The following is a 25,878-nucleotide window of genomic DNA, read 5'->3' as shown; positions in this document are numbered from 1 at the left end:
AGGACTCTGGGATCATGACCTAAGCAGAAGGCAGATGCTTAAGCATCTTAGCCACCCAGGCATTCCTCTCCAGGATTTCTAATGAAATTCTGGTACCTGTTTTTGAGAGAAACCCCCTGACAGGTGATAAGATGGGTTTTGGGTGAGGTCATCCACTTCCTGGGTGGCAGTGAGGACTCCCATCTTGAGCAGTGGATGGGGTATCTCCCTGGCAGAAGGTGGCAGCCCAACTGCTAAAAATTTTACTGGTTGTGACCTGGGGAAATGTACGTGGCAAGAAATGTCCATACCAATGTGCTCAGTCAGGAATTTGAAAGGTCAACAGGTACAATATACCCAAGGATATAGGATTGTCTGGTTATTATTGAGTTGCCTTGACCCCCCCCTCCACCTACAAAGGATAATGAAAAACCAGGGCAATTAACAAACAGTTGAAAAACTGAGTGTGAGGAAAACAAAAACTGAGTGTGAGAGCCAGAAAGCCTTCTGCATAGCTTATAAAGAGGCCCTTATCCATTACTGTGCAAGGTAAGACCCAGCTGAGTGGAAGATTGATGGTCTAATTGTTGGAACCCAGGGCTCCAGAGATGTCTGGACACTCCGCTAAGTCAGGGATCAGGTTGGAAAAACCTTAGACCTGAAGCATGGGACAAGGACATCTAGGTGGGTGCCCTTGGGAAACGTGGCTCTGTGGACTTCTCTGAATGCCCAGAGCCTGTGTAGGTGGCCTCTCTCTTCCCATTGAGAATGAGCTGAGCCGTTCCTCCATGTGGGAAGACATTGCAGAGCTTCCTTCCTTATAAGGTAACAGGTTCCCCTGACACCAACCCCACTTCCTCTGTGGATGCCAGGCTAGAAACAGGATTAAGTCCCAGGATAGCCAAACTGAGAAAATGCTGGCCTGATAAAGGAGGAAAAAGATTTTATGTGAGAAGAGATGTAAGAATTAACTATCATGATGGAGACATCGGAACATCTTAAACATTGCTGACAGGAATGTAAGATGGTATGACCACTTTGATTTTAGCCATTCTGACAGGTGTGAGGTGATATCTAATTGTAGTTTTAATTTCTATTTCCCTGATGAATGATGTTGAGGATCTTTCCCTGTGCTTCTTGGCCATCTTGTTGCTTTCTCTGGAGAAATGTCTGTTCGTGTCTCCTGCCCAGTTAAATCAGATTATTTGGTGGTTTTTTTGTTGTTGTTGTTTTGTCTTATTTATTTATTTATCTATCTATCTATTTATTTATTTCTTTATTTGGTTGTATAAGTTCCTTATATATTTTGGATGTTGACCCCTTATCAGGTATGCCATTTGCAAATACCTTCTTCCATTCTGTAGGTTGTCTTTTAGTTTTGTTGATTGTTTCCTTCACTCTGAAGAGGTTTTTTTCTATTTTGATGAAATCCCAATAGTTTATTTTTGCTTTTGTTTCCCTTGCCTCGGGAGACACATCTAGAAAAATGTTGCCATAGCTGAGAGAGAGAATTTACTGCCTGTGCTCTCTTCTAGGATTTTTATGGTTTCAGGTCTCACATTTGGGTCTTTAATCCATTTTTAGCTTATTTTTGTGTATGGTGTAAGAAAGCGGTCCAGTTGCATTCTTTTACATGTAGGTACAGCGACTTTGGAAAACAGTTTGGCAGTTCTCTCAATAGGTTAAAACAGAATTACAATATGACCAAACAGTCCCACTCCTAGTTTATCCCCAAGAGAAATGAGAACATATGTCTACATGAAACTTATACCTGATGTTCATCTGTTCTTTGTAGCAACGTTCTTCATAATAGACAAAACTCGACAGTTCAGGGAAGTAGGAATGCTGTTTGGATTTATTCCAAGAGGCCGGAAGACCCACCTTGGACTATATCCCACGGGAGGGCCTGGAGGATGCTCGTTCCCTGAGGCCATCAGGCATGTCCTGGGCAGAGGGGCTCCATACCCCATTGGGGGTTCAGTCCGGCGGAGGCTTGCCTCTGCAGACCACCTGACTGGGAGGGTCGGCCACAAAGCTGGAGCTTACAGATAGTGATGGAGATGAGAGGGGCTTGAAGCAAGACAAGCTAGCTGATGGGCTTTATCCCTAGCAGCTGGGGGATGGCATTCTTGTAGCCACAGAAGTCAGAGGGGCAGCCACGGAGACTTGCCCCACAGGGTGTGTGTGGAGGGCAAGAGAGGTGAGGCACCCACAAAGGTGCGATTAACATCTACAGTTGAAGGAGGCTCAGCGCGGTCAGCCCACTGAAAAGAGTGGCAGCATCAGCAAGCCAATCCTGGCCTAAATCTCAGGCTCTGTGCTTGATGTGGCACAGTTGTCAGAGCACATTAGGAAGGCCGCCGGTATGTAATGTGGCACTGTGGACTTGGCAGGTGCGTCGGGGCATTTTTTGGATTGTTTTTTGTTTTCCTATCTCAATCAGGAAGAAGGATCCGAAAGTGTTCACATTAAAGTGGAATGAGTATATGATCTCACCGATATGTGGGATTTAAGAAACAAAACAGAGGATCATAGGGAAAGAGAGGAAAAAAAACCCCAAAAGACAAAACCAGAGAGACAAATCATAAAAACCAAACAGACGGTTGCTGGAGGGGAGAGGGGTGGAGGGTTGGGGTAGCTGGGTGATGGGCATTAAGGAGAGAACATAATGTAAGGAGCACTGGGTGTTAGCAGAGACTGACGAATCATTGACCTCTACCTCTGAAACCAGCAATACACTGTATGTTAATTAATTGAATTAAAATTTTAAAAATAGTTTTTAGCTTAAAAAAATGAAGTGGAATGAGAAAACTATCACTTGATAGCAGGAACCAAATTCCACCTGTGGCTGCTGATGGCCTCTCCCCACCCCGGCCCCTCCCCACCCACTGCCCTTGAATTGAGAATAGTTCTTACATTTTTTTTAAGGTTCGTAAAATAACAAAAACAATGAAATAAAAAAAGAATATACAACAGAGATTATAGGTAGCCCACAAAACTTAAAATATTTGTCATCTGGCCCTTCACAGAAAATTTTCCAATCCCTGTTTTACAGCTTTACTCTTGGCCTCTGTTAATGTTCATGCCCTATGTCATAATATAGTTAGAAGAGAATTGGACTAAATTATCTGGACATCCTACAGAAAATTCCAACGTTCCAAGAACACTGATGACATTAAGTTAACCAGAGAGGATGAGCAAGAGGGGGCTAGCACACCGGAGGTATCTGTAAGATACATACACTCCAGGAGCGCCTGGGTGACTCAGTGGTTAAGCCTCTGCTTTCAGCTCAGGTCATATCTCAGGGCCCTTGGATCGAGCCCTGGGTCGGGCTCTCCGCTCAGCAGGGAGCCTGCTTCCTTCTCTCTCTGCCTGCCTCTCTGTCTCCTTGTGATCTCTCTCTTTGTCAAATAAATAAATAAAATCTTAAAAGAAAAAAAAAAAGAAAGAAAGAAACACACACTCCAGAGAACGGAGATAAACTCACGAAGAGTCAGGAACTTTCCATTTCAGTAAAGGTAGTTTCGCCGGTCACACCTGTGCTGGTCACTTCTCCAAAGTGAAAGACAAATTGCTGCACATTGCATCCCCTACTCTGAAGAAGGAAACGCCAGGGCTGATCTGGTTCTGGAAACAGCATATTCCACAACTAGAACTATTATCTAGCCCGTACACCAGGTAACCTGGGAGGCCAGGTTTAACTGGTGGAAGAAAGAGCTCAGTAGCAGGAAAGAGGCAGGATGGAGAGGATGGCAAGCCCAAGAGAAAGAATCACAACACTAGGCCTCTGGGATTCTGGAACAAAGTCATGTCATCCACAACAGAGAATGACTGTGATGGTTAATTTTCTGTCACCTTGACTGGGCCATGAGGTGCCCGGATAGTTAGCCAAACATTATTCCAGGTGCTTCTGTGAGGGTGTTTTGGGATAAGATCAACATTTAAGTTGTAGAAGGACTGAAGCAAATTGTTCTCCCTGGTGTTTAGTGGGTCCCATCTAATCAGTTGATGGCCTGGCTATCATGAAAGAGCCGATCTTCCCCTGAGTAAGAGATAGTTCATCTTCCCTGACTGCCTTTGAACTGAGACATCAGCTTTTTTCCTGCTTTCAGGCTTAAACTGAAGTATTGGTTATTATTGGGTCTCAAGTCTGCCCGCCTTTGAATTAAAGCTACACATTATCTCTCCTGGTTTTCAGGCCTTTGGACTTGGACACAGACTTGGACACACACGTTATCTCTCCTGGTTTTCAGGCCTTTGGACTTGGACACACATCACTTCTCTTGAATCTCCAACTTCCCACTCACCCTGCAGATCTTGGGACTTGCCTGACTGCATAGTCATGTGAGTCAATTCCCCGTAATAAATCTTTTCCTGTGTATAAATATATATATATCCATTCTGTTGGTTCTGTTTCTCTGGAGAACCCTGACTCATACAATTATGCATCCTTTAAAAAGCAGCTGTTGACATGCTCCTAAGCCCTGGTAGAGATAAAACTGTTAGTTACCAAGTAATCATGGCTCTGGAACTGCATTCTTAACTGGTTCTTCCAGATCTACCATGTCCTAAGGTTGGACAAGCTCAAGAGCAATCCATTATGAAATGGAAATGGTACATCCAAGATCAAGTCCAAGCAAGACTCGATGACACAAGTAAGCTGAACATGATCACAATTGCACCAGTGCCCCTCCTTCCACTCATATCTAGGGTTATGTGAAGGTCTCTTACGACCTACAGAATTAGGTGGAAAAAAAGCCCAACCTGAGTTTTTGGATGAGTGGGATCAGAATAAGGATGCAACCTGAAAATGGATGATGACTGCATCAGGGGTAGCCTTGAAAAATGGTGACAATGGAAAAATCTTTGCAATAAACAAAGTCCGAGTTATGCCTTTCAGGCTCCAAGAGCCTCTACCAACACCACTGTCTTGGAGCTTCTAGGATGCCTTATCCACAGATATGTATTCCCACCAACATAGCATTTGAGCAGGATGCCCCTTTCAAGGAAGGAGATGCATGGGCAGCCTCTGGTCATGGGATCCAGTGGTGTTATCCCATATCACATCAACCAGAAGCAAGCTGTCCTCATGGAGAGTAGGAATGAGGTACTGAAAGCACAGCTGAAACGTCAGCTTGGAGGCTACAGTCTGCAAGATGGGGTCATCTCTAAGGACACAATACACACACACACACACACACACACACACACAGAGCTGTCTACATGGCACTGTGTCTCCAAGAGGTAAGAATACACATGGTTTTAGCAATCAAGGGGTGGTAGTAGAAGTGGTCTCACTTATTATCACTCCTAATGCCCCGCTAGGAATTTTATTCCTCCCATCCTTAGAACTCTGGGCTCTGCCAAGTTGGAGGTCCTGGTCCCCAAGCGAGCGAATTTTTTCTTTAGACAAGGATCCCACTGAAACAACGGTCATGGCTGCCATCAGGGTACTTTAGATTCCTTGCATTCAGAGACCAGTAGGCAAGAAATCTCTAACTTGCCGGGGAAATTGACCCTGATTACCAGGAAAAGTGTGAGGTGTCTTCTCAAAACTGCACAATGGCACTGCCTTTCACTTAGGGTAATAGTTTACCATATCCTCCATCATCTGGTCTTCTGCTAGCTGTCTGATCTCCTTTCCTTATTATCTTCCCTTTGTTCACTCTGTGCCACGAAGAAGAAGACACGGTAACTTCTTTGCTGCTTAGTAAAGAGACACACTTTCCAGAAGAGGGTTTTTTCACCCAGCTTCATTAGATAAAAGGGGCAAGAAGACCCCCAGAAGTACCTCAAATGGGAGCTAGAGGGTAGGAGAGATTCTAGATAAAATGCCCTTATTTACACAGAGCTGATTGGTGAATTGTATGTTTATCTCTAATTTCTAGCTTAAGTGCCCTCAACTAGGGATTTCTCATTAATATTTTCCACTTACTCCTTGACTGGTGACCTGTAAGAAATTATTCAACAGCTTGACAGAGAAGGTAGATACTTCCTGGAGAAACTACAAAGTTCTTGTCTTGGATAATGATTGCTAATAATAGCAAAGGGTTTTGTTTTTTTTTTTTTTTTTTTTTTTTGGTAGGTATTATGCAATTCCAAGCACTGGGCTAAGCCTTTTACATTCTTTAACTCATTTAATCATTATAAAATCTCTAAGAAGGTGATATTATTATCCCTATTTCACATATAAAGAAAGAGAGGGTCAGAAAGATGAAGTCATTTACCTCTATCATACCTCTTGCAAGTGGACAGCTTTAAACACAGCTCTTTCTAAGCGTAAACCTATATTATTTTCTCAACCATTTGCTTCCCTTTAAGAGAAAGAGGTCATGATTACTGCCATTAGTTCATTTGTCCATTAATTCAGTAAGTGTTCACTTGAGTGTTTATTATGTGTTAGGCTTTGGCCTAATTTTGCTGATTCAGTGGTGAAAATTGGCAGAATCCTTGCCTTGATGGAGGTCATACCCTAATGGCTTAGTAGGATCATGAGTCTAAGGTGTTCAGTTCTCAGAAGGGCAACCGACACAGCATGTGCTGAGACTGAATATTTGCAGAGAAACCTATAACTGTCTTTGACCTAGACCCTGGAGTCTAAATTGTCCATAGCAAATATGTAACTGTAGTTAAAACAATGACCTTTTAGCTTCACCAATTGTGAAATGGGTATGATAATAGTAGGTTGCTTGCCAAGTGGTTAAAATCTCAAACAAGAAAATGTGTGAAAACTCTTGGTAAACTGTGAAATAGTCAACAAGGAGGAAAGGATTTTGTTATATTCATTATTTATTTATTTATAAAATTATTTTATTTATTTATTTGACGGAGAGAGGGATCACAAGTAGGCAGAGAGGCAGGCAGAGAAAGAGGAGGAATCAGGCTCCCCGCTGAGCAGAGAGCCTGACATGGGGCTCCATCCCAGGACCCTGGGATCATGACCTGAGCCGAAGGCAGAGGCTTTAACCCACTGAGCCATCCAGGCACCCTGTATCATTATTTAAAAATTCCAAACATAAAGTTGAGAGAATATTATAACAAACACCCAGATACCCATAAACCAGTTTCAACAATTGTCAAATCAAGGCCAAACCTGTTTCATCTCTAGCCACCCCCACCCTCCCATCACCCACTTTTTGGAAGCAAAGACTTGACAGCATATCTTTTTATCCATATATATATTCTAACACATATATTTCAAAGAAAGGATTATTATTTTTTTTAAGATTTTATTTATTTATTTGAGAGAGAGAGAGAGCAAGAAAGCACGTGAACAGGAGCAGGGGGACCGGTTGAGGGAGAAGACGACTCGCTCTGAGCAGGGAGCCCCATTTGGGGATTGATTCCAGGACTCTGAGATCATGACTTGAGCAGAAGACAGTCATTTACCGACTGAGCCACCCAGACACCGCAGGTAGGGATTCTTTTAAAAAAATATTACCACCGGGCGCCTGGTAAAAAAACAAAAAACCAACATAGACTGCTGTATCTCCCCTCACAGATTCTGATTGAGTACTTCATTTTTTTTTTTTTTTTAAGATTTATTTATTTGCGAGAAAGACAGAGAGAATGAGCAGGGGGAGGGGCAGAGGGAGAAGCAGACTTCCCATTGAGCAGGGAGACCAAAGTGGGGCTCAATCCCAGGACCCGGGGATCACGACCTGAGCCAAAGACAGAGGCTTAACCTGCTGAGCCACGGAAGCACTCCAAGTACTGGATTTCTAACATGTTCTGGATGATGCTGATGCTCGCTGGTCTGGGACTGTTGGAGGGCCACTGTTTTATCTATTTTAGCTGTACCTAGGATTTCCCTAATTGTATCCTTTGGAGAAGTCTTTCAACACGTTCATCTTCCCCTTATTTCTTGTTAAGGCAAGCCTATTTAATTGCTTACAGTACAGCATAATGGCCAAACTCAGGTTTTAAGTTAAATTCCCTGGGTTTAAATCTCGTTTTTGACATTTATTTGCTATGTGACCTTGGGCAAGTCATTTAACTGCTTGGTGAACCCAGTATTATAGCGTCCTTGTGAGGCTTAATGAGATTTCCAAAATTTAAGTGTTTGCTTAGCATACTGCCTAACATTTACCAAATGCTCAACAAATTCGATTATCGTTTTTCAACCAAGAAATAAAAATAGGGCTCACAACCATCTGGAGGTCCTTGAGTTTTGTAGGGTTCTGTGTTTCAAAGTCAGCAAAGCCAAGGTGAGGTGCTCTAAAGGAGAGGTACGTAGAAAAAATTGGAGAGAGCAACTCCAAAGCCACCTCAAAAATCATCCCAGGGTTGGGCCCTTTAAGGAGGGCGGAGCCACGTGACCTGGCGGGTCACATGGCTCCCGGGACAACATGGCTGCGCCCTCAGTAGGGCCAGCTGGTGGGTGCTACCCCCGGCTCGGTTTCCTCCTATTGCTGCCGCTGCTCTTGCTGCCCCGCGAGGCGGCTGGGGGCGAAGAGGCCAGTACGGGCCCGGGCGCGGCTTCCCTCGCGGGCTCCTGCGGCTGTGGCACTCCCCAGCGGCGCGGGGACCATGGCGCCTCGGCGGCGGCGCACCGATACTCGCGGGAAGCGAACGCCCCCGGCCAGGTCCCGGGAGAGCGGCCGCTCGCGCCCACCAAGGTGCTCTCTTGATTCCGTGAAGGCGGGTGGAGTCCGCGGGGTTCTTGCACAGGGTGGGATGGGCAAGGCAAGCGGTTTGCAGGAACGCAAGTAAAGATTATAACCACACCGCAAATTGGGCACATGCTGATCCTACTTGACGAAGAGTTCCTCTCCTCTCTTTGCTTCCAAAATCCGCGGGATGTTGGGGGTCAACTTAATCCTGCACTTTAGGGAATTTGGTTTGAGAACAGTTGACCCTCCTTTCTTACCTCCAACTCCTTATTTCCTCCTCACTCCACCCTAATTTCCTCTTCACTCCACCCTCACTCCACTCTCTTCCTCCTGAGGTTCTCGGGCTTTTAATTTTAGGGCCTACAGATTCCTTAATCTTGGGTTCCTGTGGTTACTGAAGGAATCAGGACAGTGGGTCTCTGTGTCTTTAAAATTCTGGTATTTTAATCGATGGACTCTCCTAGTAGACTTTCTTGAGGGCAAGAACTTGTCCTATTTATCTTGCTATCCTTAGTACTTGAGCACACAGGAAGGACCAAGTCAACTGTAGTTGCTTTATTAATGCTATTTATCCGTGCCTTTTATAGTGCACGGATGTGTTAACTGTTAGCATACATAAATAATAACGAGTAATAATGATTACTCCATTCTCTCCAGGTACTTTGCATATTGGTATGGTTGTGGAAAAAATTTAGAGGGACTAGAACCAAGATGTTTGATCCTAAAGTAGTGCTCCATGTATATTGAGTACATTCGTTCCTTATTTCTTTAATCCCACTTTTCTTTCCTGTGGTTTAATTCTGAACAATATTCAGGGCTTAGGTGAGAGGTAATGTTCTCCAGCAGACCGTACTAGACTTCTTTCTTTTTCTTTCCCTGAAGTATTTCCATATGCCGCCACCACAGAAGCTCTTTGCTCTGACATTACAGTTACCAAAGATACTTATCTCCAGTTTCTTTACCTAAATAGGGAGTGAGGGTGGTAGGGGTTAGGATTATAACTTTGTGTCTCTAATATAGTGTTAGGGAATTGGTGGCTGGGCTTCTCTGTTTCTCCATTTTGTGTAATTTTGGCCTTTTAAATTTTTCTTGACCCTCAGAGGATGCACTGCATTATTAGTGTTTATCTTTTGTCTGGTGGGAACCCTGGTTATTTTTGTAGTATGTATTGACCGTACATGATTTTAATTCCTTTCTACCTTTTGTGATATTGGATAATCATGTCCTTACTTCAAAAGAAAAAAGCCCTGTGTCTTGTTTAGGTACTTGGTAACTAACAGGGTGAATGTCTTATTGCATTTACACATTGATCTGTATCAAATTTTTCCCTAGAACCTTCTGGCCAGTACAGAACATTCTGCATTTTAAATGCTCTACCTTTTGATTTCAAAATGAGATGATGGTGCCAGTATCTTTTTAATTACATTGATAAGATACACATTTTGTCCATTTCTTCAGAGTGGTTTTGTGTCTAGACTAGGTATTGTATGGGTCATTTTGACCAGTTTTTGCATTTTCTTCCTTTCTCCCACCCCCCCTTCCTTCCTTCCTTATATGTTTTTATTTTGTGCTCATTTTCACTTGAATGCACTTTCTATGTTTGGAGGCATCCCATGCTATCAGTAAACTAGCAGTTGCTGAGAACACAGATCACAAGCCTTCAAGGACTCAACTTAATGACTGAACCCCAAGTAGCTTTGTTGTCAAGACAAAAGACTTCATAAAAGGATTTTCTTGGTTTTAAGTTTTTTGGTTCATGTGTAGATGACTTTGTTCTAATTCTGACATTAGACATTTATTCTGATTTCAGGAAGTTCAATATTACAGGAGAGGTGCATGGTTGTAGTGATAGTGCTTTTTTCCTTAAATCTTAAAAAAATTTTTTTTCTTCTTTTTTTTAAGACTTAATTTTTAGAGGATTTTTAGGTTCACAACGAAATGTAGAGGAAGGTACAGAAATCTCCCATAATACTCCTGTCCCCACACAATGCAGTCTCCACCATTGTCAATACATTCCACCAGAATAGTACATTTGTTACTGTTGATGAGTCTATATTAATGCATCGTAATTACCAAAGTCCATAGTTTTCCTTAAGTTTCACTCTTGGTGTACATTCTGTGAGTTTGGACAAGTGTACAATGATGTATAGCCATCCTTATAATACCATATAGTATAGTATTTTCATTCCCCTAAAAGTCCTTTGTGTCCCTCTCTTCATTCCTCCCCTTGGTCCCCACTAACAATGTCTGATCTGTTGTTTTTTTTTTTTTAACGTTATTTATGTATTTATTTGACAGATATCACACGTAGGCAGAGAGGCAGGCAGAGAGAGGGGGGGAAGCAGGCTCCCCACTGAGTAGAGAGCCCAATGCAGGATTCGATCCCAGGACCCTGAGATCATGACCCAAGCCGAAGGCAGTGGCTTAACCCACTGAGCCACCCAGGCTTCCTTGTTTTTTTTTTTTTTTTAATAATTTATTTATTTTGGAGAGAGAGACACATGTGATTGCTGGAGGAGGGGCAGACTCCCTGTTCAGCATGGTGCCTGAAGCATGGCTGATCTCACAACCCTGAGATCATGACCTGAGTGGAAATCAAGAGTCAGGTGCTTAACCAACTGAGCCAACCAGGCACCCCTTCTTTCCTTGGTAATAGGCACTTAAGATTCTTCCATGGCTTTTAATAGCTTACCTGCTAGTTTCTTTTTAGTTCTGAATAATATCCATTGTCTGGATGTGCCACGGTTTATTTATCTGCTCACCTACTGAAGGGTATCCTGCTTGTTTCTAAGTTTTGGCAGATAGGAATAAAGCTGCTGTAATCACCTGTGTGCAGATTTGCATATGGGTATTTGGATAAGTATCAGATATTTTCATAAATACCAAGGGACACAATTGCTGTAACATACGGCAAGAGTATGCTCAGTTTTTTAAGAAACTGCAAAACTGTCTGCAAACTGCAAAACTGTCTTCCAAAGCAGTTTTACCATTTTGCATTCCTACTAGAAATGTATGAGAGTTCCTGTTGCTCCACACCATCACCAGCATTTGCTGTTGTCACTGTTCCAGATTTTGGCCATTCTAAGGTGTGTAGTGGTATCTCACTGTTGTTTTAGTTTGCATTTTTTGCTTGATATACAATGAGCATCTTTGCCATCTGTGTATCTTTGGTGAGGTATCTGTTAAGGTCTTTGGCCCATTTTATTTTATTTTTTATTTTTTAAAGATTTTATTTATTAATTTTTCAGGGATAGAGGAAGAGAGAGCGAGTGAGCACAAGCAGACAGAAAGGCAGGCAGAGGCCGAGCAAGGAGCCCGATGTGGGACTCTATCCCAGGACGCTGGGATCATGATCTGAGCCGAAGGCAGCCGCTTAACCAACTGAGACACCCAGGCGTCCCTCTTTGGCCCATTTTAAATCAAACTGTTTTGGTTTCTTACTATTGAATTTCGAGAGTTCTTTGTTTTGGGTAACAGTCCTTTATCAGATGTCTCATCTGCAAATTTCTCTCAGTCTGACTTGTCTCCTCATTCTCTTGACATTCTCTTTTCACGAGCAGAAATTTTTTATTTTAATTAAACCTTGCTTAGCAATTTCTTTTGTGGTTGTTGCTTTTGATGTTGTTTGTAAAAAGTCATCACCATACCCCTTGTCATCTGGGTCTCCTCCTATGTTATCTGTTATACCATTTTGCATTTTATATTTAGGTCTGATCCATTTTGAGTTAATTTTTGTGAAGGGTGGAAGTTCAGTGTCTATTATTATTATTACTATTTTTATATGTAGATATCCATTTTGTTTTGGCATCATTTGTTGAAGAGGCGGTCTTTGTTCCACTCTATTGCCTAAGCACCCTTGTGTTGAAGATCAGTTGATCATATTTATGGAGGTCTTTTTCTGGGCTCTCTGCGCTGTTTCACTGATCTTTTAGTTTTTTCACCAGCACACTGTCTTGATTATGTTAACTTTACAGTAACTCTTCAAGTTGTAGCATCAGTCCTCTAACATCGTTTTTTTCCCCTCAAGTATTGTCTTGGCCATTCTGGGTCTTTTGTCTATTTATATATGCATTGAATCAGTTTGTTGATATCCATAAAATAACTTTCTGAGATTTGGATTGGGGTTGTATGAAATCTATTTTTTTTTGTTTTCTGTTTATTTAGCTTAGTATAACCCATGTTTATTTGGTATACAAATATTATAGCACTGTCCTATGTCTTGGATATAAGGAAGAGAAAAAAAGACATATGCTCTTCCCTCAAGACATTTGCCATCTACCTTCTGGTAGGCGTATGTTCTCTCATGGTATGTGTCTCTCCCTTCCTTACTCCCTTCCTCTCTCTCCTTCCTCTGTCTTCCTCTCTCTCTGTCTCTCTCTCCCCGTCTCCCTTCCCCTCCATGCACAATCACCTATGAGGATCATTTTTCCATAATGATGGTACTACAGGAGGAGTTGAACAAAGCACTTGGAGAGGAAAAAATGATTCATTTGTCCTGTATAAATTAGGAAGTGGTTCAAAGAAAAGGTCACATTAGAGCTAGGGCTTGAAGGAGACATTTTCAGAAGCTAGGGATAGAAGGACAGATTGAAGGACATTCCAAGAATGGGAATAGCATGAGCACAAACAAAGTATTGTACAAGTGCATGATGTGTTCTGGGAAATGTTAGTAATTTAAGGTTTCTGGGGGTGACACTTTTCACACTTTTTAATGTAACACTTTTCAACTGTGAGTCTTTTTTTGTATTTTAATTCATTTAATGAGCACTTGGCAAGATGAGGTACACAAAGAAATAAATAGCATTGGGCTTTACCCTCAAGAATTTACAGTTTCACTGGAAAGTTACAGCAGTAAAAAATGTATGGGAAGCAGTTTAGATGTTTTAAAATTTTACTCAAGTTCCTTCTAGTGTATGTATGTATGTGTGTGTGTGTGTATGTATGTGTGTGCATATATATATATATATATATATATATATATATTAGATATATATATAAAATTCTCAATGGGAAAATTATCCTAGCAGTTTCTGCACAGGTTATTTTGTACAAGGTGGCAAAATGTTTTGATTTCCATGAATCTTTGAAAACAGTTGCTTGAAGGGCATTTAGAATCATGGGATGCTTCAATTGTATGTACCATCTCTGTATGTATGGGTAATTTCAGTCCTAAATTCCTATCTGAGAATGTTTCAGATTAGGTAATGCTTACCCAAGTGTCAAGGCCCGACTGAACTGAATGCCATCTCTTCCATGAAACCTTTCCTCGAAGAAGTGGTTTTCCTTGTTTCTAAATTCCCACAACATTTTATTGTTGTCTGAGGGCAACTTGCATGTTTTCTTTCCTGTTATATGTGTAGCTGTTTGATATTCTACATGGGAAGCATTTTTAGACTTTTATAAATCTCTATATCCATCCCCTCCCCACACTTGCCCAGTGTCCTACACATTTTAGACATTCTGTAACAATTTCTTGAATGATCTGTTACCTTTTTTTGGTGGATACAATATAAGAAACTGCTGTGGGAACAAAGAATATCCGGTACTTTCTAAAGAAACCTTTGTAAAATTCTTTTGCTGTATCTTATCCTCCTAAGAATCCAGTAAAAGATATTATTCCCCTCTTTACAGGTAAGGCTGCTGAGGCTTAATAGAATCATAAATCCTAGGGCTTGAAGGAACTTTAATGCTGTTCCATCTACAATTAGCATCTGTCTCTGCAGGCCCTAGAATAGGAGAATGGTTTCGATGGGTAAGCCTTGTGCAGACAGCCCAGGCAGCAGTTTATGGACAGATCCAAAGAAGATGATTCTCTTGTTCACCCCACTTTCTTCTGAGCCTTTAATGTATTATCTTAGATTTAAGAGAGAAAAGAAGGAAAAAGGAGAAGAGCTACACAAAAGTATTTGTGTAAGTTTATTTCATTTTTGTATATAAGACAAAAACATCACAGTAGTGAGTGAAAGAAAACACAAAACTGGCTTAAGCAGAAAAAAACTAGGAGAGGAGACATTTATGGACTCTCAGAGTGGGGAAGTTTGAGAGTAGATACAGCCCCAGATACCACGTTTGAGGGCCTTGGACAGGTCTTCCTCTTTGTCTGTCTCCTAGGTTTTTCTTTCTCCATGTTTGCTCCATTTTCAGGCAGTGTCTCTTTTTACCAAGGAAGTAGCTGGAAGAGAGAGTGTTCCTTTTCTCCAGCTCCAGCCAGAGATTTAAGATTAACTTCAACTGGGTCATAGGCCTATCCCTAATAACATCTCTTTTGTCAAAAGAATGCCACAGTTGGCCATGCCTGAGTCATGGGAGGTGGAGTAGAGTCACCAGCTCTACTTGAGCCATTTAGAGAGTTGAACACGTGGTTTTCAAAGGGGTGTCAGTTCTGATAAGAACAGGAAGGAGGAAGGGCTGGGTGGGCACCAGGAATAGATGCCCACTGTACCTGCCTAGAATGTGTAGCCCAAATATCTACATATCTTTTTTTTTTTTTTAAAGATTTATTCATTTATTTTTGGGGGGGGTGTTGGCGAGAGCACTCTCTGTTGGGAGAAGGAGCAGCAGAAGGAAAGAGAATCCCAAGCTGACTCCCTGCTGATCCCATGACCCATGAGATCATGACCTGAGGTGAGCTTACAAGTTGGACGCTTAACCCACTGAGCCACCCAGGTGCCCCCCAAATACGGTTCTAATGGCAATAGAGTCACTTTGACTTACGTATTTTTGACTTGAGTGGCAATGGCACAGACTGGTGTAGCAAAGGGGATTTTAACTTTCAAGAAGGAATGGATTGTTTGACTCTGGAACTTCAGTAAAGACTTGATTCAAGTCGTTCTTATTATTTGGTTCAGTCTTGTAGGTGAAACAGCTGATACTCTGGGTTTCACTAGGACAACATTTTATATTTGCAGGACAGAAAACTTCATTTCATTCGTGTAAATTGGAAATTATGATCCACTCAGAACAATGCAAGGTATTTTTATCTATAGCCTCCAGAATGGAAACTTGACTTATTCAGTGTTGGTTATCTCTGAAGGTAAGGAAAGAAGAAGAAAGAAAAAAAAAAAAAGTAGGCCAGGAGTTCACAATGGAAGTTGTGATTGTATTAGCATTGCTGGTACTCACCTTGAGGGAGAAAAGGATGGAAAAAATGAGGCGATTGTAAAACTTCATTAGGCACAATGGGCACAGTTTTCTGTATGTCTTGTCTTTATGCCAAGGACTGAACACCTGTTCTCAGAGTAGGACCTACTTGTCTGCTGCTGGCAAGCTTTTTTTTTTAGCTTTAAGTCCTTTATGAAACCTTGGATTAGATCATTTTCATAATCATGTTAAAACTACACTTGAAGCTTTTGTCTGAAGTCTTCTATGTTTCTGCTTCTCTGCAGAGCTGCTTAAAATTCTGACTTCTAAGGACTGAGGAACCCTTTGTCTCAGACATTTGGAGGATAATCAGAATAATGTGTGAACCTAGTTCAGTCCTCGCACAGAGTCTTTTAAACAGGTTTCACTACAATGCAAACATGCTATCCATGTCTGGGACTGTTAGAATAAGAATTTTTGCAATTATGAATAACTCATGTGGCAAATTTCTCATCGTATTCATGATCTCACTCAATCAGTCAATGGTTTTTTTTGTTTTTGTTTTTTTTTGTTTGTTTTTTTAGTGTCTACACTGAACTATGCACCATGCCAAGTCTTGGGAATATAGAAATGAAAACTCTATTTGTGATTCCCAAAGAGCCTAGGATCTAAGGAAGTGAAAACCCATCATTAAAATATGTGTGTGTCATGTTAGGATGGATAGAGGTATTTATTAGAGGAACCCACGTTAGGGGCATATGATCCAGCCAGAGGACAGACATGCAGGCAGTAAAGGCCTGGAAGAGGGGATCTTGAATATTGATTATTTACAGACAAAGTGTAGGTGGAACATGTGGTGAGGGAGACGGTGAGAGATTAGGCTTTGGTGGTTAGATATTTTATTTTACCCTGAAAGGTGACAGGGATGCCTAAGGAATCTAAGTAAGTAAGTGGTATGATCAGATTGACACTTTATTTTGCTGTTTATTTTTTGAACAGACAGTATCCTTATATGGTTTAGAAAAAAAATTAGAGAAGGGTGTATAGTGAAAAATTTTTACTGACCTGATAGCCTTCCTCTCAAATAACCACTACACGAGTTTCCTATATGTCTTCCCAGAGCTCTGTTCTGCAAATAGAAGCAAATACAAAAATAGGTGAATCTGTATTCTTCCTCCACCTCCTTTTCACATAAAGGATAGCAAGCCTTGCTTATTATGGTACACCTTGCTTTGGTCTTTTTAGCTCTTTGACTTGGCAATCTCTCTCCATATTAATTTATTACAACTGTCTTTTTTCTTTTCTTCTTAAAAATATTTTATTTATTTATTTGACAGAGATCACAAGTAGGCAAAGAGGCAGGCAGAGACAGAGAGAGAGAGAGGAGGAAGCAGCCTCCCCGCTGAGCAGAGAGCCCGATGCCGGTCTCAATCCCAAGACCCTGGGACCATGCCCTGAGCCAGAGGCAGAGGCTCGGCTCAGAGGCTCACCCACTGAGCCACCCAGGTGCCCCAACAAGTGTCTTTTTTCTTGTTTTCAATCTCTTTCCTTTCTTATGGCTGTTTAATCCCCCTCCCCCCAATTCATCAAAAAACACACTGGGTTCCACTGCCTTTTAAAACATTCTCTGAAGGGCTTCTGGCTGGCTCAGTTGGTTGGGCCTCTGACTCTTGATTTTAGCTCAGGTCGTGATCTCAAGGTTGTGAGATCAAGCCCGGCTTGGGCCCTGAGCTGGGTGTGGAGCGTCCTTAAAATTCTCTCCCTCCCTCCCTTTACCCCTCCCCACCCTTGCTCTCTTTAAAAAAAAAAAAAAACTTTCTCTGAGATTGGCCACTCCCTCAAATTAGCAGGTAATTTCTCTCCTGTTTCACCAACTACTTCCACTTCCCCCTTCTCACTCCAGCTCTTTGTAGTTTTGGTTTCTATCTCAAGAAGTTCAGTGAAATCTATTTGCCTAAGTCACAAATGATCTATTTTAGTTTTATAATCTCTTACTATTTAATGTGTGATGGCAAAGAAGATTTAGCATAATACTGGAAAGAGATTTTCAAGATTTAGATAAATCCAGACATGGAATTGGTTATATCATAAAAGAAGAAGTTTTCCAATCACTGACATTTCTGGTAATGTACACAGGCTCTGTCCCCTGATTTATCTGCTTCTGATGCTAGTTCCCCCTGCTGTGAATTCTGAATGCTGCATCCAATGAAGTGGACTGAAGGCAACTACCATGAATTCCTTCTTGCTAATTTGAGCATATTATGACTTGTTGGAAAGATCTTGAGGGCTTATGGAATTCTGGGAGTCCTGATACTGGTTAGCGACCACAGTGACTGGGGATTATGAAGGGCAGCATTGTTCTAGTAAGAATAGTCTCATCAGACCTTGCCTTGTATTAATACCTTTCCTTTGGTTTGGTAACACTATTTGCAGATCCAGTGTTTTGCCAGATATGGAGATAGTGCACAGCCTGACCCCTTTCCCAGTTTTATTTTTATTTTTTGTTCTGTTTTGTTTTGTTTTCGTCATCTTGGGATTATTCTTGGGAACTGGCTCTTTTTTTTTGAAAGCTGGTAAATAAGGGGAAAGAGTCAAGAATTTATCTTGCCTTTCCCATGAATATACCACTTAGTAGCTAAATAACTGAGTAGGAGAAGTTTCTCTATAGAAGCATTTCAGCAATAAATGAAGATGTGATAGAGTTCTAATATCATTTTGCAACCCATGATGAATTGAACTTTGATGGCTGCTAGCATCAGAAGAGAGTAACGCATCAGAAGAGAGTAACCCATACTTTCCATGCTTCTTGATGAGGAAGACCTCCCCATCTACAGAGGAGCCTTACTCCCCCCAAACCAAACCTGAATCTGATAAAGCCTCCAGATTCAGCTATCAATTTTCAGGAGGTACAGAGGACAGGGGATAATGATAAACTACATTATAAAGTTGCAGTTAACAAAAATCTTGACTGTGGGATTCTCTCTTGGACAAATGACCCAGTTTCTTCAATAGATAAATTGCAAGGGAAAAAAGAGGTAATGGGGGAACCTATAGATTAAGATTCTTAAATGCCATATTTTACAAAAAAAGAAAAACCATAACAACTATAATGACATTGGGAGAAGGAAAGGAAATGTGAGTTGGGGGAAATCGGAAGTGGAGATGAAGCATGAGAGGCTGTGGACTCTGAGAAACAAACAGGGTTTTGAGGAGAGGGGACGGGGGATTAGGTGAACCTGGTGGTAGGTATTATGGAGGGCACGTATTGCATGGAGCACTGGGTGTGGTGCATAAATAATGAATATTGGAACACTGAAAAAATAAAAAATACTATAATGTTTAAGGATGCAGAGTTAAATAAAAGTGCAAATAAAATAAGGTAACAATATATAAAAGTCAGGATAGTACAGTGTGGTGACTGTAGTTAATAATATTATATATTTGAAAGTTGCTAAAAGAGATCTTAAAAGCTCTTATCACAGCATTGGGGAGGGTATGTGTGGTGGTGAGCGCTTTGTATTGTATAAGATTGATGAATCATGGACCTGTACCCCTGAAACAAATAATACAATTTATGTTAATAATAAAAAAAGTTCTTATCACAAGAAAACAGTTTAACTGTGGTAGTGAATGTTGACTAGGCTTGTGTTGATCATTTCATAAAATATATAAATATTGAATTATGTTGTATACCTGGAACTAATATAATGTCTTATAATCCATTATATCTTAAAAATAAGTTAGAAGTTGGGACAGTGGTTTTTCTCTTTGGTGAGGGGGAGGATTTGTGTTCAAGATGGGCATAGGAAGGGCTTTTGGAGTGACTAACAAGATATTTTCATGGAGGGGGGTTACAAGGATCTTTAGCTTACAGTTTATTAAGCAATATATTTAACAATTTTTAAAATATGTTATAACTAAAAAAGATTTTAGGTTTTAGATGGTGTGGTAAAGTTGTTTCCATTCTCCTCGTAAAACAAGACCGATAACAAAAACAGCCTTATGCTCTGAATTGTCCAAGCAGTAATCTATAAGATGCACTAAAAACATCACTAGAATAAATTTGAAATATTGTACTGGTTAACTCGGGTCTCCACCTGATTCCTTATAGAACTGACAAAAAGTACACGGTATTTTTTATTTTTTATTTTTTATTTATTTTTTTTTTTTTAAAGATTTTATTTATTCATTTGACACAGAGAGATCACAAGTAGGCAGAGAGGCAGGCAGAGAGAGAGAGAGGAGGAAGCAGGCTCCCCGCGGAGCAGAGAACCCGACGCGGGACTCGATCCCAGGACCCTGAGATCATGACCTGAGCCGAAGGCAGCGGCTTAACCCACTGAGCCACCCAGGCGCCCACACGGTATTTTTTAGAGAAATAAAAAGCCATGCCTTTCTGGAGCTGACCAGTCTTTTAAAAAAATATTTTTTATTAAAAAAATTTCTTTTTAATATGTAATTGATCAGTTTTTAAAAAAATTTTTTTAAAGACTTTATTTATTTCTTTGACACAGAGAGAGGGGAAGTGGCAGGTAGCGGAGAAGCAGGCTCCCTGCTGAGCAAAGAGCCAGATGTGGGACTCAATCCCAGGACTCTGGGATAATGACCTGAACCAAAGGCAGCCGCTTAACCAACTGAGTCACCCAGGTGCCCTACCACTTTTTTTTTTTTTTTAACCTCTTCCTCTTCCCCACCCCTGCCTGTGGCAACCACCAATCTGTTCTTTGTTTGTTTGTTTTTTTTTTTTTTTTTTAATTTTTTTTTTTAATTTATTTGTCAGAGAGAGAGAGAGGGAGAGAGAGCGAACACAGGCAGACAGAATGGCAGGCAGAGGCAGAGGGAGAAGCAGACTCCCTGCCGAGCAAGGAGCCCGATGTGGGATTCGATCCCAGGACGCTGGGATCATGACCTGAGCCGAAGGCAGCTGCTTAACCAACTGAGCCACCCAGGCGTCCCACCAATCTGTTCTTTGTATCTATGAGCTTGGTTTTTGTCTGTTTAGATTCCACATAGAACAGAGATCTACCGTTGTTTGTCTTCTCTGACTTATTCATTAGCATAATGCCCTCAAAGTCCATCCATGTTGTAAATGGCAAGACTTCATTCTTTCTTATGATTGAATGATATATATATGATGCATATGATTTAAAAGGACATATATTTATACACACATATATACATACTTACATACATACCGCAATTAAAAAAATATCTTATTTATTAGAGGGAGATAAGATAAATAAACATCTTATTTATTATGAGGTGGGGAGGGGTAGAGGGAAAGGGAGAAGCAGATTCCCTGTTGTTCAGGGAGCCCAACACAGGGCTCGATACCAGGACCCCAGGATCATGACCTGAGCTGAAGGCAGACACTTAACCAGCTGAGCCACCCAGGCGTCCCCATACCACAATTTCTTCATCTGTTCATCCATTCATGGACACTTAGGATGTTTTCATGGCTTGGCTTTTGTCAATCGTGCTACATTGAACATTGAGGTGCTAGTGCAAACTAGTGTTTTGTGGGGCGCCTGGGTGGCTCAGTGGGTTAAGCCTCTGCCTTTGGCTCAGGTCATGATCTTAGGGTCCTCGGATCGAGCCCCTGCATCGGGCTCTCTGCTCAGCAGGGAGCCTGCTCCCCCCCCACCCCCCTCTGCCTGCCTCTCTGCCTACTTGTAATCTCTCTCTGTTAAATTAAAAAAAAAAATCTTAAAAAGAAAAAGACTAGTGTTTTGTACTAGTGTTTTTGTACTAGTGTACTAGTGTTTTGTACTAGTATTTTAGTTATCTTTGGGTAAGTACCCAGAAGTGAAATTGCTGAATTATGTGGTAGTTTTTTAAATAATATTTTTTAACTTATTGAGGAGCCTCCATACTGGATTCCATTGTGGTTGCCCTAATTTACATTTCCACTAACAGTACACATGGGTTTCTCTTAACCACATTCTTGCCAACACTTGTTACTTCTTGTTTTATTGATAGTAGCCACTGTAACAGATTTGGGGCATATTGATAATAGCCATTCTGACAGGTGTGAGGTGCTATCTCATTGTGGTTTTGATTTGCATTTCTGTGATAATAATGATGTTGTGCATCCTTCCATGTACCTTTTGACTATCTGTATGTTTTCTTTGGAAAAATGTCTGTTCAGATCTTCTGCCCATTTGTTAATCAGAGTTGTTTTTTGTTTTTGGTTCTTTTGCTGTTGAGTTCCATGAGTTCTTTATACACTGTGAATATTAACTCCTCATCAGATACATGTTTTGCAAAAAATGTCTACCATTCCTTAGGTTGCCTTTTTATTTTGATGATAGTTTCCTTTGCTGTATAGAAGATTTTTAGTTTGGTATAGCCCCATTTGCTCATTTTTTATTTTATTACTTTTGGTGTTGGGTTCAAAATATCATCACCAGTGCCTGTGTTAAGGAGCTTACTGCTTATGAAATTTTATGATTTCAGGTCTTATGTTCAAGTCTTTAATCCATTTTTAAAAAATTTCTTTTCAGTGTAACAGAATTCATTGTTTTTGCACCACACCCAGTGCTCCATGCAATTCGTGCCCTCCTCAATACCCACCACCTGGTTCCCCCAACCTCCCACCTCCCGCCCCTTCAAAACCCTCAGATTGTCTTTAATCCATTTTGAGTTAATTTTTTAAAAAGATTTTATTTATTTATTTGACACAGAGAGACACAGTGAGAGAGAGAACACAAGCAGGGGGAGTGGGAGAGGGAGAAGCAAGCTTCTGCTGAGCAGGGAGCCTGATTCGGGGCTCGATCCCAGGACCCTGGGATCATGACCCGAGCCTAAGGCAGAGGCTTTAACCCACTGAGCCACCCAGGTGCCCCAGAGAACCAGTTTCTTTTTCTTTTTTTTTTTTTTTAAAGATTTTATTTATTCATTTGACAGATAGAGATCACAAGTAGGCAGAGAGGCAGGCAGAGAGAGAGGTAGAAGCAGGCTTCCCGCTGAACAGAGAGGCCGATGCGGGGCTCGATCCCAGGACCCTGAGATCATGACCTGAGCCGAAGGCAGAGGCTTTAACCCACTGAGCCACCCAGGCGCCCCGAGAACCAGTTTCTTAAGATAGGTGTTTAATGCTCTGAATTTCTCTTAGAATTTATTTGCCGCATCCCATAAATTTTGATTTATTTCCATTTTTGTTTGTCTCATTGTATTAATTTTTTTTTAATTTCTTCTTTGATTTCTTGATTGATTGGTGGCAAATTGTTTACTTTTCCTCTATCTGTGAATTTTCCTATTTTCTTTGTGGAATTGATTTCTAGTTTCATATCTTTTGTGCTTGGAAAAGATGCTTGATATGATTTCAGTCCTCTTAAATTTATTAAGACTTGTTTTGTGGTCTAACATGTGATCTGTCCTGGAGACTGTTCTGTGTGCATTTGAGAAGAATATGTATTTCTTTTGCTTTTGGTTGGGTTGTTCTGTATATGTCTGTTAAGTTCATCTGGTCTAACATGTTGTTTAAGGTTGCTCTTTCTTTGTTGATTTTATGTCTGGGTGATCTATCCATTGATGTAAATGGGATATGAAGTCCCCCGTTATTATTGTGTTGCTGTCTGTTTTTCCCTCTAGGGAAATATTGGTTTACTTATTTAGGTGCTCCTATATCGGCTACATAAATTTTTCCAAATGTTAAATCCTTTTGTTGGGTTGGTCCCTTTATCATTATGTAGTTCTCCTTGTTTTTATTGTTGTCTCTATTTAATTTTTTAATTTTTTCATTTTTTTTAAAGATTTTATTTATTTATTTGACAGACAGAGATCAGAAGTAGGCAGAGAGGCAGGCAGAGAGAGAGAGAGAAGCAGGCTCCCCGCTGAGCAGAGAGCCTCATGTGGTTCTCCATCCCAGGACCTTGAGATCATGACCTGAGCCAAAGGCAGAGGCTTAACCCTCTGAGCCACCCAGGCGTCCCTGTAGTCTCTATTTTAAAGTTGGTTTTGTCTGATATAAGTATAGCTACACCAGCTTCCTATTGGTTTCCATTTTCATGGAGTATCTTTCTGCTTTCCTTCACTTTCAGTCTCTGTGTGTCCTTGTATTTCAGGTTAGCGTCTAGTAGACTACATAAAGATGGGTCTTGTTTTTAATTTATTCAGCCACTCTCTGTCTTTTGATTGGAGAACTTAGTCCATTTACATTTCAAATAATTATTGATAGGTATGTACTTACTGCCATTTTGTTCACTATTTTCTGGCTTTTTTGGTTATGTCTTTCTGTTCATCTTTTATTCTCTTGCTCTCCTTCTTTGTGATTTGATGGCTTTTTTAGTGATATGCTTATATTCCTTTTCCTTTATCCTTTGTATATTTACTATAGGTTTTCCCTTTGTGATTACCATGAGGTTTACACATAACATTTTATATCTGTAACAGCCCACTTTTATGTAGATAATTTAGGTTTGATTGCATTCTAAGGCTTAATATTTTTACTCCCTGCTGCCATGTTTCATGTTTTTGATATTTCTTTATATATCTTTTCATCTAACTTATCCCTTAACTAATTCTTGTAATGAGTTGTTTTCACTACTTTTGTCTTTGAACATTCATACTAGCTTTTATAAGTGTTTACTCTATATTTATAAATGTCATAAATTTCCTTTTCTTATGGCTGTTTAATTTTCTGTTGTGTGGATAGCCCACAATTTATTTAACCTTTCCACTACTGATGGGCATTTAGTTTATTGCCAGTCTTTTTCTGTTAAAAACAAAGTTGTAATAAGTTACATTGGATTCCAAGGGCTGACATTTCAGAAAGTTCTGTAGGTACTTAAATATTTGTTGAATGAATCACTGAATAGAAGATAAATGGCTAACAGAGGAGCAAGGAGGGATGTGAAAGGATGAGACTGGAGTCAGGGTGACTGGTTTGAGGCTCTTGCAGGTTTCTGGGAATAGAAGGAGGGGAGGGATCCAGCAAGATGGAGTGACCTCTGTAATGCTGGGATTAGGGAACAGGAGTAGTCAAACACGATTTCTTAGAGTAATAGTAATACATTGAACAAATAATAAGACATTTATTACCCATATGTCATAGAAAAAGAGCTCCATTTTCATTGGGAAATAGATGCATAGAATTAAAGACAGTTACTAGTAATGGAAGCAATGGAAATAGGATTCAGTGATTGTTGATTGCTACTTTCTGTTTCTTTTAATCTTGTTTTTCTAGGTCTTCTGCTGTTATTGATAAGTCACATTCTTTCTTTTTATTCCAACTAGTTTTGTCTCTTTGGCTTTCTTTTTTTCCTTCCTCAATTTGAACCCTTATTTTATAGATTAGAGGCTTCACAATTCTTATGCTGCTGGGAGGTCAATGAATTGTTTTTTCACTCAGCTGATTAGAAAGTAAGATACTGTGTCTACAGATGGTATGATTGTGTTCTTTTTTAAAAAAATTAAGATAGAATGACATAACATAAAATTCAGCCTTATAACTTGAACAACTCAGTGTTTCCCAGCTCATTCACAAGGTGTCACAACCATCATCAGTAATTCCAGAGCATTCCATCACCCGCCCCCAAAACCCTATATCCATTAGCAGTCATTCCTCATTTTTTTTCCCCTCCAAGCCCTGGCAACCACTAATCTACTTTATGTCTCCTTGGATTTATCTGTTCTGGGCATTTCCTATGAATGGACTCATATAATATGTGGCCTTTTATGAGTAGATTATTTCACTTAGCATAATGTTTTCAAGGTTCATCCATATCGTAATATGTATTGTTAATTCATTCCTTTTTATGGCTGAATAATATTTCATTTAGTGGATATACCACATTTTGTTTCTCTGTCATTTGATGGACTTTTGAGTTTCCGCTTTTTGACTATTCTGAATATTACGCTATGAACATTTGAAGAAGTTTTTTTCATGGATGTTTGTTTTCATTTATCTTGGATATATATGTAGGAATAAAATTGTATCATATGGTGATGCTTTATTTAGATTTTTGAAGAACCAAGAGACTGTTTTCTAAAGCAGCTGCATCGTTTTACATTCTTACCAGCAATGTATGAAGGTTCCAATCCCTTGTCAACACTTGTTATTGTCCATGTTTTGGGTTATAGCCATGCTAGTGGGCATGAAGTAGAATCTCTTTTTAGTTTTTACTTACATTTCCCTAACAAGTCATGATGTTGAGCATAGGCCTACATTTCTTAACTGAATATTTTTGGTGCAATCCTAGGCACT

The 25,878-nt window shown here is 40.4% G+C and overlaps 1 protein-coding gene across 2 annotated transcripts in view; it reads left to right on the top strand.

Moving 5' to 3' along the window:
• The first annotated feature begins 8,292 nt into the window (after nucleotides 1-8,292).
• SUMF1 (sulfatase modifying factor 1) overlaps nucleotides 8,293-25,878 on the top strand; it is a 106,553-nt gene continuing 88,967 nt past the window's right edge. For both annotated transcript variants that reach the window (XM_032325731.1, XM_032325722.1), the window contains exon 1: nucleotides 8,293-8,597. In XM_032325731.1, the coding sequence (XP_032181622.1) occupies nucleotides 8,328-8,597 (270 nt within the window). In that variant the 5' untranslated portion in view covers nucleotides 8,293-8,327. The remainder of the gene's footprint in view (nucleotides 8,598-25,878) is intronic.

The sequence above is a fragment of the Mustela erminea genome, chromosome 1 (assembly GCF_009829155.1).
Source record: "Mustela erminea isolate mMusErm1 chromosome 1, mMusErm1.Pri, whole genome shotgun sequence".
Classification (NCBI taxonomy): domain Eukaryota; kingdom Metazoa; phylum Chordata; class Mammalia; order Carnivora; family Mustelidae; genus Mustela; species Mustela erminea.
The sequence above is the reverse complement of the archived record's forward strand: the minus strand, read 5'-3'. Positions and strand labels throughout refer to the sequence as shown.